This window comes from Pseudonaja textilis, chromosome 5 (genome assembly GCF_049901715.1).
Source record: "Pseudonaja textilis isolate UNSWEBS1 chromosome 5, rPseTex1.2, whole genome shotgun sequence".
Lineage (NCBI taxonomy): Eukaryota > Metazoa > Chordata > Lepidosauria > Squamata > Elapidae > Pseudonaja > Pseudonaja textilis.
The window spans coordinates 62135459-62148694 of record NC_141994.1 but is presented as its reverse complement, the minus strand read 5'-3'; the positions used below and the strand labels follow the sequence as shown (position 1 = coordinate 62148694).

At 39.8% G+C, this 13236-nt stretch overlaps 1 protein-coding gene across 2 annotated transcripts; it reads right to left on the bottom strand.

The window, feature by feature from the left end:
• Nucleotides 1–1120: 1120 nt before the first annotated feature.
• PEX26 (peroxisomal biogenesis factor 26) lies at nucleotides 1121–9762 on the bottom strand. 2 transcript variants are annotated; one of them, XM_026715957.2, is made up of 6 exons: nucleotides 9419–9762; nucleotides 8991–9247; nucleotides 7780–7926; nucleotides 4952–5262; nucleotides 2876–3022; nucleotides 1121–1491 (listed from the first exon to the last, which is right to left on the bottom strand). In XM_026715957.2, the coding sequence occupies exons 2-6, from the start codon at nucleotides 9209–9211 to the stop codon at nucleotides 1388–1390; spliced, it is 930 nt and encodes a 309-aa protein (XP_026571742.1). In that variant the 5' UTR covers nucleotides 9212–9247; nucleotides 9419–9762; the 3' UTR covers nucleotides 1121–1387. The 2 variants fall into 2 exon arrangements, with proteins under 2 accessions (XP_026571742.1, XP_087791257.1); XM_087935131.1 differs by lacking the exons at nucleotides 1121–1491; nucleotides 2876–3022 and adding an exon at nucleotides 3656–3888.
• Between the last annotated feature and the right edge of the window lie 3474 nt (nucleotides 9763–13236).

Sequence of the window (13236 nt, the reverse complement as noted above, 5' to 3'; positions counted from 1 at the left end):
GACTGATTTGAAGGCAAGAAAAGAAAGCATTGTTATGTGGGTATCTTGCCTTGGTAGTATTCCATTTCTTCTTCATCTAATTTTTCTTTGGTAGAGATGATGAAAGATGCCAAACAAATAAAACCAAAACACTTTTTAAAACATGAAATAGACATTAAACGGGGATAGCAACTGGTTTAAACAACATGTAATATCATTTGCAAATTTCTCCCACCCCTGAAAATGCTTGCTCATCCTAACCCTTACAAAATAATGAGCAAAGTTGCTAAAAGCATCACAGCTCTTCCTTGTATAAAGACTTGCACAGAAGATCACAAGAATCTATCACTCATTAGCAAGGACTTTTTTAAAAAAAATTGTTACATTTATATGCTACCCATCTAAGGTGATTCTGGGTTTCACTACCAAGTCAGGAAAAGCAATGTCCATACTCCCCATGAAAAGACCCAGGGCCTCTGATGAGTAAAGGGATGAAAGGAAGGTTGAGATTAAAGTGATTAATCATTTCATATCTTGCTTTCTGCACTGGCAGCTCAGTCTTAAAGTTAAAGAGAAAACCACTTAATTTGATACGGCTTTCTCTAGAAGAATCACTTCCTCTTCTTTGCACAAAAACACCCATAAATTTTACATGAAATCTGCACCAGCTGTTTGCTCTCCAGATATGATCTGATGAATGAGGGAAATGGGATTGTTGTCCATCCCATCTGAAGGCAGCCACTGTGGTGGAATGTTGTGGACTGGATTGCCATGAGAGAGGGGTGTATTCCAGAGAAATAAGAGGCAGCTCACTTCAGATAGCGTGAGAAGAAGTAGTTGAGACATTGCCTCCTTAATAGTTCTCAGAGAATATGCCCAGTGTATATAGTAGAATGCTTTAGTCTGGCAAGATGCTGTCTATAGGTGTGGAAGAATAAAGAAATCTACTTGGAAGAATCAACAGGTGCCTTTCTTTGGTTTGGAGGGCCTCACAGCCAGGTAGAGAAGGAAAAACTTCTGCATGACAAATGTATACCAGGAGAAGAGAGGCAGGCATAGTCTTTCCCAGATAGAAAAAAAAAAAGTTTAATGTCTCCTTGCCAAAGTGAAGATTTAAAAAAACACCTGAAATAGTCTGTCACACCTTGATCTCAATGTTTACTTGGAAGCAAATGTCACTCACTTAAAATAAACATGTTTCTAAACAGGAATGAGCACAAAAAGCACGTTCTAATCCAAGAGAAACCTCTTCATATGGACTTTTGTATTCCATCCAGCCATATCCACTTTCAGAACACATTCTTGGTCTTGGAAGAAACTCCCGTCGCTTTATGTTCGGCATTGTCCCCAAACCTGCAGTGTTGGCTTGGGAGCATATCATAGTATCCAGAGATGACAAAAGAGCAAGCTAGTCTTGAACAGGAGGTCTTCTGCTTGGAGGAAGTAAAGCCAAACGAGCTTGATGGAAAAGCTGGGTCAGCCTGTAGAGGAAGGGTAGAGAAGTAGGGGATGCTAGGAAGGAGGGGAAAGAGAACAGAAGAAAAATAAAATTAGTGCCATATGCTAATTTCCCTGTGGCTTCAATACACCCCCAACCAAATTGGGATCCTTTTGTGATATTGTTTTGAAAGGCAGCCTTCAAGCTTGATTTAATCACAGATAGGCAGATATCTGTCTCAGATAGTCAGATCTGAGATAGGCAGATAGTCTGAATTTTTAATCAATCATTTCATCAATCAATGCTCACCCTGAGGGATATGGATTTTATCCCCTTACTCTCTCTTACTATTGAGGAGACATCTTTAATCTTCTGAATTTGGATGTGTTTCTCTGGCAGAAAGCAGACAATCCAGAAGAACTCACAGAGGCCAGGAAAAAGGAAAGCCACAACATTGCTCTCCTAAGATTGTAATATAAGGGAAACATTCACAAGAAGCAAGGGGAAAAATACAAGGAGGCAAGTAGGAAACTTTAGCTTCGGGCATCAAGTCATTCTAAGGAAGTAACACATTTGCTATAAATACAGCATAAGATTATTTTAATTACATGTGTCTACTTTTTTTGTCTCCGACATTTATTACCTCTGAACAAACTCAGCACCTATGTGTATTGTTATGAAATTCTTAATCTTTAAATGAACTAGTATTCTCCTCATTAAAGCTTCTTATCATAATATTGCATTTTTTTCACTGTAACTAATTGCCAGCTGCTTTTCTTGGTAACTTGGATCAAATTAGTAATTGTAATAACAATCATGTTTGATTTCATTCAGCTCTTGTAAGATAGATCTATCTCCCAAGAGCTACAATTGATAGCCACATACCTTGAACTATTGTTTTAAGAAGTGGTACAATAGCATTTTCCTTTGATCAACCCATTTTTCGTTTACACATGATGAAGCACAGATTATGTGGATCTCTATCTATCTCACACCTTGAGATTAGAGGATATTAAGTACAATTATTTGTCTAAAGACATGTGGTGATAGGAGTACCTTCCAAAAACAAGATCCCAAGGCCAGAAGATAGAGCCAGGATTTATTTTATTTATGCAATTTAGAGGCTACACAATTTCCAATCAGTTAAAAAAGTAAGAATACCATAAAAAAGAGAGGGATTCATAAGCAGCCTGGAAACAGATATATGCAAGAAAGAAGAAAGGAAAAATAAAAAAAACCAACAGGGGCTCTACCATCAATCAACTCCAATATTTGGGAGATCAGATGGTTTTCAATAGCTTCCTGAGCATCATCAGAGTGGGAGTTACCCAGAAACCTTCTTGGTTCACACATTGTGCCATTGTCTAATTACTCATTTTCTCCACTTTCTGCCCCATATTCCTCGTCTTCAGACAAGAAACTATATCTCTAGATGCTTCTTTTTCCTCTGTCCCCTACCTGGGTCAAGCCTCACTACAATGAGACACAACAGGAGGGCCGCCAAAAGTGTCTTTTTGAAGGGGATAGAACTGAACTGGCTTGCCAAAGACTCCAGCAGTCTTCTCAACTGGACCAAGATGGTCAACATCCTTTGAGACACTGAACCTGAAACGCAAAAGAAAATTCACAAGGGAAAATGACAAGGACCAAGAACACCAAAACTGAGCTTTCTCGTTTCATTTTTTTTAAGATGAATGACTTTATATATTTTCTTTGAGGTTTTAATGGAGATTCTTTAAAAAAAAAAAAAGAACTGTCATTTAGTGTGTTATTTATATAACCTAGATTTATTATAGTAGCTCCTGACATTCAAAGTTGAACTAAATGTGTAAAAGGGTTTGCTTTACTCAGTTTTTTCTAAAATATCTCAAGATTGGATCTATAACTGTCTTGTTCATTGTTTTTAAACAACTGCATAATTGTTTAACAGGCACACAAAGTTAATTTCTTCAAAGTATGTCAAACATTTCCTGGTGAGTTTGTTAGACAGCAATAATCATAGTTAATCAAATTAAGAAACTGAGGTTTTTTTATTCTGAAAAAAGGTGTAACCTATCTATTCCACTAATTAATCGGCTGTAATAGGACAGCTTTATTACCCCTTATTTACACTAGCCCTGTAGAATATAAATTACACCATTCTTGTTTGGAGTTCAGATAACATGTTACACTTTAAAATACTTGGGCTCCTTATGTGTAGCTGTGTTCTTCAAGATTATTAATCACTGTTAGATTATCTGTTCACCTGGCCTAATACCAGTTCCTCTTAGTGACAGTGATACTCTGTAATTCCATCCTGGGATCTTTCTTTTTCCTTTAACTAAAACGGTAAAGGATTCAACATACAGTCATACAATGTTTCATGAGTCATCTGTATACATCTAAACTAAGGTGAATGGACTCTATTGTAGACCTGTTTTTGCTTCTGATTGAAATTGTCGTAGTTTCCATCTGCCTCAAGGAGAGAATTACTGGGAATCAAAAGGCATATAAATTAAATTTATTATTATGACAATTAGCACATCCAGATGCTGTGAAATACGAAGAGCCAATCTATGTGATGCAAAGGGAGAGAGATGACTACGGATCTTTTCTCTCCTTGAACCTGCTCAACAATTTTATCAAGAAAACTCTCTGCTTGTGCCATCAATCACTGAGATGTATAAGGCTCTTGCCTTGAGCAGGGGGTTGGACTAGAACCGTGACGGCGAACCTATGGCACATGTGCCACAGGTGGCACGCAGAGCCATTTGTGCTGGCACAAGAGCTGTAGGCAAACTTACCTCACTGGGCATATGCGTGCCTCACAGCTGATTTCAGCCTGTTTGAGGCCTTTTTCAGCCTCCCAAAGGCTTGAGGAAGGCTTCTTCAGGCTTCTACAAGTTTTGTAGGCTGAAATCTAGCCCCGTTTTGTCACTTCCAAAACGGGGCTAGATTTCGCCTACAAAGTTTGTAGAAGCCTGAAGAAGCCTTCCTAAAGCCTTTGGGAGGCCAAAAGGCCTCAAACTGGCCGAAAATCAGCCGTGAGGCACAGTGCAAATAGGGGGTGGCGGGGGGTAGGATTGCGTGTGCAAATGTAGGGGGTGTGGGGGGCATACATTGCCTTCTGGGTGCTGGCACGCGAGCACGAGCGTGCAAGCACATGCACAATTTTTGGCACAGGAGCCCAAAAAAGTTAGCCACCACTGGACTAGAAGAATGCTAAGGCCCCTTCCAGCAATACGATTCTGTGTTCTATTGCATGTATCTAAGGAAACAGGACTGCCAGAACACAAGCTGGTACCACTGCCTTAGCGCAGGGGTCTCCAAACTTGGCAACTTTAAGACTTCTGGACTTCAACTCCCAGAATTCCTCAGCCAGCATAGTTGGCTGAGGAATTCTGGGAGTTGAAGTCCATAGGCCTTAACGTTGCCAAGTTTGGAGATCTCTGCTTTAGTGCAAGCTCAATGCTCATTGCAGGCAATGGTGCAAATGATTTCATAAGACCAGACAGAATGTTTAGACATTCAGAGTTCCATCTACAAGAATCCTACCCAACTGCAGCTTCCAGGACATCTCTGGCTGCTCCTCAGGAATTGGAGGTGCTTCTTTCTGTAGCCACTGATGCTGTTTCTCTTGAAGGGTTTTGTGCATGTCTTCTCGCTGCTCCTGGCTCAAAGCTTTGCAACCTTGGATCAGCTCCTCTGCCTCTGAAAAGTGTCCGAGTGGCAAGAGCACATGGAAAAGATAAAGCTGAGCCAACAGGCCATAACTTGACAGGTTCTGATTGGATGGGCAGTATAACCAGTCCCCACCAACATCTAACATCACATGAGGTTCTTCCACTTTGCTATGGAGGAGGATGCTGAAAGAGAGTATACAAATAACAGTTTAAGTCATATTTAAGACATTCATATTTCAATTGGACATGTCTTAAGACATTCAAAAGTGCCATATACAAAGTACCAGTAAGATGTAACCTCCATGGGCCCCATTGGATGCAAGATTGAAATAATTAGACCTCCTAGCTTTTATTTAAAAAAAACAAAAAAAAGAAATGGGGAAGTTAGCAAAGTGAAGGATGTGCCTCCAGCAGAATCTATTTCCAGAAATTCTTAGGGTTTAATATGAATTCTCAGAATATTGAAAATAATGAAAAGGCTTAGTTTGACCATGTACCTATCAGGAAAAAAAAAGACCAAATCAGATAGTTGCGTACTTCCTAAGAAGCTAGAAGATCCTGGGGTTCAGCTAAAAGAATTATCCTGTATAGGTGTGTGTGTGGGAGATAACTTTTTGCAAGACTTGTTACCTAGGCAAAGGAGGCCAAAACATTATTTAAGTCCCAGGAGACAAAATAATATTCAGAACTAGCTCGGGTAAAAGTCTCCTTGATTCACTGGGATATAAGACATTGTTGGGGGAAGTGATAGCACAACCAGATGTGCAAGATTCAGGTATTATGTCAAACCTCAATCAAGTGTGGCTCTAGTCTTCCTATGGAGTTGATTTTCTGGTCTTTCTACCTAATACAGGGGTCTGCAACCTTAAACACTCAAGAGCCATTTGGACCTGTTTCCCACAGAAAACACCAGGAGCCAATAATTTAACAACAGGTGTGACTGGATGCTCCTGGTCAACTCTACGTCACTTACTCCCACACAGTCACCTCCTGTTCTGGAATATAGAGCGAGTCTCCATCCCCCACCATCACCCTTACCTTCTCAGGCAAGGCAAGGAGTGACGGGGAGGGGAGGGGCCAGCCAGTGGAGGGATCAGCCAACTGGGAGCCGCAGCAAAAGACCGAAAGAGCCACATGTGGCTCCAGAGCCGCAGGTTGCAGACCCCTGACCTAATGGCAGCTGGCAATAGATGGAAAGAAAACAACTGTCCGAGATGTCAACAACTGGATTCAAGAGATGTCTTTGCTGACTTTTGAGGTGTCTTTCTATGGTAGAAATGAAAAGATAGGTTTTTGTGTGGTGTATATTTCACTAAAGAACTGAACCAGGGGCATCTTATTATAGAAATATTTTTTTCTTTTTTCCCAAAGTCAATCAATTCCCCACTGCCCACAAAGGTGCAGTACTCTCATGCCTCCAATGCCTCTAGGCCTCACAACCACTGCCAACTCCAGCATGCCAGGTGTTCCTCTGTGTCCTGCTATTGTTTTTCATTTATCAATTTGGTTTCTTCCCCTCAACAAGCTGGGCAAGTCTGCTTTTGTTCATTATTATAATTATGATCTAGACAGACATTATTGTTTATTACTTTCACCTGTTAATAAGCAATTAAAAAAAAACAACCTAAAAATTATGTTGGACTCATGTATTGAATGATGGCTTATTTTCCCAGTATCCAAAATTGTTATCAACATTCTGGATGTGTCAATGTGCCCAAATGTTCCTATGTAATAACATAAAGATAGGAAAACCTTTTCTTGCTATGAACTAGGTTCCTGTGAAGATTATTTGGCACAAGCCAATAAAGTTCTTTTTCTTTCTTTCTCTCTCTTTCTTTCTTTCTTTCTTTTTCTTTCTTTCTTTCTTTCTCTCTCTCTCTCTCTCTCTCTCTCTCTCTCTCTCTCTCTCTCTCTCCCCACAGGATGCCAGAAATCTGCTAGAAATCTGCTCTTAATAGGGACCTGATGTTTCCCACCTTATTTCCCGAAGTCCATCTTATTTTCTTCCTTTGAGTATTGGTCACCTGCATGAAATCACACTGAGGATACCCACTACAATATAGTGGACTGAGTGCATGAGAGAGAGGTTAGGTTTCACTTTGCCTGGATCATGGTCTGCACTGGTTGACCATAGCCAATCATCTCTTTTCAGCTTAACCCACCTCACAAACTTATTATGACCATAAAAATGAGGTAGCCTTGTATAAACCATCCTGAGCTGCTTGGAGAAAAAACAAACATGACTGCAGAAAAATAATAAAAAAAACTCTCTAGTGTATTTAGCCAACCATGCTACTGTAAGATAATTTAAAGCGGTACATTTTTGCTTCAACAGCTAAAACAATTTAAGTACTTGCTCTTAAAAGGTTAACCTCTAGGACCACAATGATTTGAGGTTTTCTAAAAATTGGAATTGCGTCCCTACTGAAGATTAAAAACTGTCTCAGCGAGTGTAGAAAAATCTAGTCTCAACTCATTCCTGATTTAAGCATTATTCCTCTAAAAACATGACAGAATTGTTGCCTATTATTAAATTAAAAATCAGGAGTGACATGCCTGGAAGTACCCATAATTCTAGTGTAAGATTAAGTTGTAAACATTCTTGATATTTAGGTGGGAGCTATTTATACAACCTAATATTCCTCCTTAGGATGGAACAATATCTGTTTTGCCATTCAGATGCAGAAAAAGGGGACTCACCAGAGCTCCAGAATTTTGGGAGGCCAACATTTGGGTTTGTGGTAATACTGAAGAACCCATGGGATGACTTCTCTCCATCGATCCATTTCAGCCAAAGCTTGGATGCCAACAATACACAGAGAGCATTTCAGATCTTCAGAGTTGGATCTGCAAGTCAGATAACACTTTATATATGTGTATTGGGGTACAATCAAAAAAAGCAGAAAAACGGCAGTCCTATAACCAATCCAACTGCAATCTCTGATCCAATTCTAAGGGTAGATCAGATTCACATAAACCACTAAACCACAGTTTGCTTAACCAACCACATTAGGGTTTATGACATAAATCAATCATTAAAATTCATTTTCCAGTTTACAAATCTGCTAACAGAAAGCTTGATTTTTGTACTGAGTGTGTGCTTGGTTTAGATTTGGCAATACAAGTAAATAGTCTTTGACTTATGACCAGCTGCTTAGCAACCACTCAAAATTAAGCCTGGCTCCCAAAAGGTACTTACCATCTGGTTCTGAAGTTCCCACAGCATCACATCTTGCAATTATGTGACTACTTGTCAGGGGGACTCAGCAACCAGACTGCCTTTACAACTGTTTGCAATGTCCTATACTCACATGACAGTTTAATGATTTTTTGCCAAAAACCAGCATGTATTTCCGGTTTTGACAAAAATGCCCCATAACTAGCAATGGGTTCACTTTACAACTGCAGCAGTCACTTTACAACTGCTGCAAAAAAGGTCACAAAATTGGGTCAGTCATGTGGGTGACTGTTCTGACCAAGGCTTCCTGAGACACCAACAAACACACATTAAATCTAAAACCCTTTTATTTTAGTTCAACGGCTGTGAAATTCATAGCCGTAATGAGTGTCAACCAGTTATAAATAGTCCCCTGGAAGTCTGCCAAAGTCCTTCAGAAGAAGTCTGATAAGAATGCACCACTATCTTTCTTGAAGTGCTGCTAACAACTAAAGTACCAATTACTTCCACTTCCATCCCTATTCCAGATAAATAAAAATAAATAGATATAAAGCATTCCCTTAAAAGCAGAGATAAGAAAGTAGGTTTTGCCCAACTCCAATTCTCCAAACAATAAATAATAAAATGGATGAGTCAAGTAGTCCAACAGCATCTAAAAAAAACACCTGTTGTGAAGAACAATCAACTCCCAGCCGGTTCTGAATGCTCACTCTTCATTCCAGTTGGCACCTACCCGTCAGAATCGCCATCGTTTTCCAAAAGGCTCTGGCAGCCTTTCTCACATCTGTCCACCGCTGCAGCAAAGTCCCTGTCCAAAACCAGGAGTTCAGCCGCTTCCTCTAACAAGGAAACTGCTCGGGGTGCCGCTGGAGAGAGAAGGCTGGGCTCGCTGCTTCTTAATAGGCCCCTTGCCCTGGCGACGGCAGACAACATCACCGGCGAATCGTTCTTCATTATGGCATGGTCCTCAAAGTCAGCCCTGCTGGAAGCCTGGGAAAAATTTACACAACAGGGCGTGGATCAGTTTTGGAATTTGATTTGATGATTATTTGGATTCTCCTAATATATTTCCACGCCTACCCTACCCCGGTCCATGCAATTAGTTGCTAACAAAGAAGAGGATTGCAACAGCTAGCACTGTGTCCTACTAAAAGATTTCACCTTGCAGTCTTCAGTACCCAAGAGGCCGAACAGCGATAACGATCTGCACAAAGCGAAAGGCCAGCTCCAAGTGTAACTAGGATGGTTTATTGACTCTTGATCCTTGTCCCAAACCTTTTCCTCTCCCCTCTAATAATCCTTGCAAAAACAACCGAAACGCGCTTGCTTTCGTCACCACTGGTGACGAAAGAGATTCCAGCAGTCCCGTCTCTGCTTCCCCGGGACGCACAAAGTGCGTTTTCTGCAGCAAAGTCCGGGTGCCTTTTGTTTTCAGTGCAAAAAATTGTAGAAATGTGAAAGGAAAAAGAAAAAAAAAAAAGGCTGGCAGAGGAATTCCGGACTACGAAAACCAGAAGGCTCCTCTTACAGGAAGTAGTTTAAAATGGGAGGAGCAGGAAGCGGGTTGAGATTCCTACCGTAACGCGAAAACTTAATTTGTCTTTATTTTGCGCTTTTGTTGTTGCGTTGTGCGAATACACTGTGAGGGAGGGTTCAGTGAGTCTGCTTTTTCTAAAGGTTCCTCAGATCTGATCTTTCTGGGTTTTTTAAAAAAATTCTTCATGCTCCAATATTGATATATTTCCATTCCAGTCCCTTCCGCCCAAATTTCTAATTAGCAACTAATTAACTCAGTCTATCCTAGGTTTACCTTATTTTCTAATTTAGGTAAACTGGTTTATGTTCATAATTTGGGTGGCTGATCTGACACGAATACACACGATGGACTTTCAGTGAGATGTGTGCTTTTGAGGAACTTTTATTCCGTCTCCTCGTTTTACCTAGAAAAAAAAAAATTACTTAGAAAAAAAAAACTGGTTTGTGTGAGATAGTAGGCTTACATGAGGTTCCCCAATTTGGGGTCCTGTTTAGTAAAAGAACCAACGAAGTCTGGTCTGGTGTTTCTCAACTGTAGCAAGTTTAAGATATATGGATTTCAACTTTCAGAATTCTTGAGGGGGTGGGGGGGTTTGAAGTCCACCATCTTAAATTTCCCAAGATTGAGAAGCTCTGATTTAGGAAACTTTGTATTAAACTACCTTTGCAAGCAGGTGTTACTATCCAGAGGGATTCGTAGGGGGGGTGGGGGTGGGAAATATACCATTGAGATTTTGGGACGGTGTTGACTGGGGATTATGGGAGTTGAAGTCCAGTATATCTGAGGGCACCTGTTCTCTCCTTAATGGCTGAGAAAAATGCAATGAAGTTTTTAGATGAGGGGTCTTCAAACTTGACAGCTTTAAGACTTGTGGACTTCAACTCCCAGAATTCCTCCTCCAGCCATGTTAGCTCAAGAATTCTGGGAGTTGAAGTCCACAAGTCTTAAACTTGCCAAGTTTGAAGACCCTTGTTTTAGATAAATGTAGGATGTCTAGCCACTCCTCTAGAAGTGAGCTGTATCTCATGAAAGTTATGTCTTTCGATATGATTTATTAATCCGGAAAGATTCTTTCAGACTCCTGATTTTTGGCTATAGTAGGCTAATATTGCTGTTCTCTTACAAGGAGTAGAAGATGCATTTGTTCTTTCTGGTCACAAGGTGTCACTCCAACCATACGTTGCATTGAATTAAATTTAAAAATAAGAAAATAAGACTTGATGAAAATAAGACTGAGTAGCATGGATCATAGCATAGAGGATTATATTAGGTGGATTTCCATAACACACTAGCCTAAATCCCACTTTGGGCACATTATGCCAACATCCAACTCTCTGAAGAAGACACTAAGGTTGGAAAGGTGGAAGGAAAGAGGAGATGAAGACAAGCAAGATGGATGGTTTCAGTTACAGTAATGACAACCTTTAGACCTTCAATAGGTTAGAGATAAATCACCATGGAGAAAATATATGTGGTTGCTAGACCAGGTGGCACAAAATCAAGTCTATGTTGTATGACTGTACATATAAATTCAGTATACACTGTGATGTATGTATGTATGTATGTGTGTGTGTATATGTATATATTTTGGAGAAACGATGACTATTTGGCAAAACTTGATTTAAGTCCAGGATAGGAAGAAAATATTAGAAAGAAACTGTACTTAGTTTTGCCTTAGCTCCCTGCAGTAGAAGGGGAAAAGAGGGAATATATTATGACGCTTCAAGATGAATGCCAGCTCTTCAAACTGGGGCCAGATCAGGAAAAAGATTCTACAAAGTATAATGAAAGTCAACTTAATTGATACAGGTTATCATAACAGAATTTGAAAGGCTGATGGGATTTTCCATCCCTCCTCCTTATGCTCTTCTTTTTTATTTTTTCTTCCTGTTTTTTGCTTAAGTCGTGTTTTGCTAACTGCTGTGGCCTAGTCCAAGATCATCTCTATAGCTCTTGAGAATAAGCCAGATGTGTGCTTGTCAATAAGATCCTGCAAAATATTATCAGGATTATACTTTGCTTGGAGAATTAGAACTGATCAACCTTTTCCTAATTGTTTAGCAGGTCGGAATTGAACTCCTGGCAGTCAGCAGAATTAGCCTGCAATAGCTGAATAGCTGAATTAGCCATAGAGATATTCCTAGAAAATAAAGTAATTACTGCATGATCCAAGTATAGATTTTTGTGAATGGCTGTACCAACAACAGCATCTGTTTTGTGAGACGACATGGCATGCTCTCAAAATTCCAAATATATCTTTAAGGGCATTTTGCATAATTTCTCATCCAATCCAGCCAAAAGTTAACATATCTTTAAAACATATCAATTGCAGAGAGACAAAGCTATTGCATGTGTTAAATTTTCCCACTGGGATCAATCACTGCCAGTGTGAAAGAAGAATTTTGTGTAACAGACAGATTGTCATTCAATATTTCGAATACAAGTTCATTTCATAAAAGGTACTGACTCACCTTAATTGTAGAACCATCAATCCAATTGAGAATTTTCTAAAGTAGTGCTATTGAAGAGATTAGTGACATTTTCTGTCATGCCAGATAATTGTTTTGCACTAATACAATAAATACTGCAGGGAATGCAGATTTTCCCATTTCCTCTATTGTCCTACAGAGTGTAGTGTGGGACCGCACAAAATCAACTGCTTGATTTTCGTGACACCTAGATTAGTAATCTAATATTAGAGTCTGAAATAGGAGCAGGTAAATATTATCATCAGCACAATCACATGGTAAGCCGCACAAGGCCAGATGTTCCTTTTGGAAAGACAAAAGGATCCCTGGGGGCGGGGGGGAGAAGGAGCTAAGCTAAGGAGACCCAGTTAGAATAAAGTAGTTCAAAATACAGCAATAGACTTATATCCTGCTTCACAGTGCTTTTACAGCCCTCTCTAAGAGGTTTACAGAGTCAGCATATTCCCCCAGCCTTCTGGGTCCTCGTTTTACTGACCTCGGAAGGATGGAAGGCTGAGTCAACCTTGAGCCTGGTAAGGTTTGAACTGCCCAATTGCAGTCAGCAGAAGTAGCCTGCAGTACTGAAGTCTAACCACTGCGCCACCACAGCTCTAATGCTACATTTTAATATGTTTAATATTAATATTTAATATTTTTCACCTAAGCACAATATTTTATATTACTTTGAAAGAAAATCATGATCAGCCTTTAAAATTTTACTCAGTACTCCCAAAGGTGATTTCCAAAAGGCAACTGGACTTTCTTGATTGTTTTCTTTGAAAATGTTTCACTTCTCATCCAAGAAGGTTCTTCAGTTCTGCTTCTTGGATGAGATGGGCCAACCAGGTTGTAGGTTTGGAACAACCATGTCCTAGATAATTGAGAATTTCCACAGACACTGGGTACTGATTGCATCGTACTTATCTCCTCCATTAACCCCATATTTTTGAATTTAAAAGCACAATTTTCTGTCC

Coding starts and splice junctions, on each gene's coding strand:
- PEX26 (XM_026715957.2), bottom strand. CDS start 9,211: ATGAAGAACGATTCGCCGGTGATGTTGTCTGCCGTCGCCAGGGCAAGG. Junction 5,263..7,779: donor CCCAAAATTCTGGAGCTCTG/GTGAGTCCCCTT, acceptor ACTCTCTTTCAG/CATCCTCCTCCATAGCAAAG. Junction 3,023..4,951: donor GTCCTGGAAGCTGCAGTTGG/GTAGGATTCTTG, acceptor TTTGCGTTTCAG/GTTCAGTGTCTCAAAGGATG.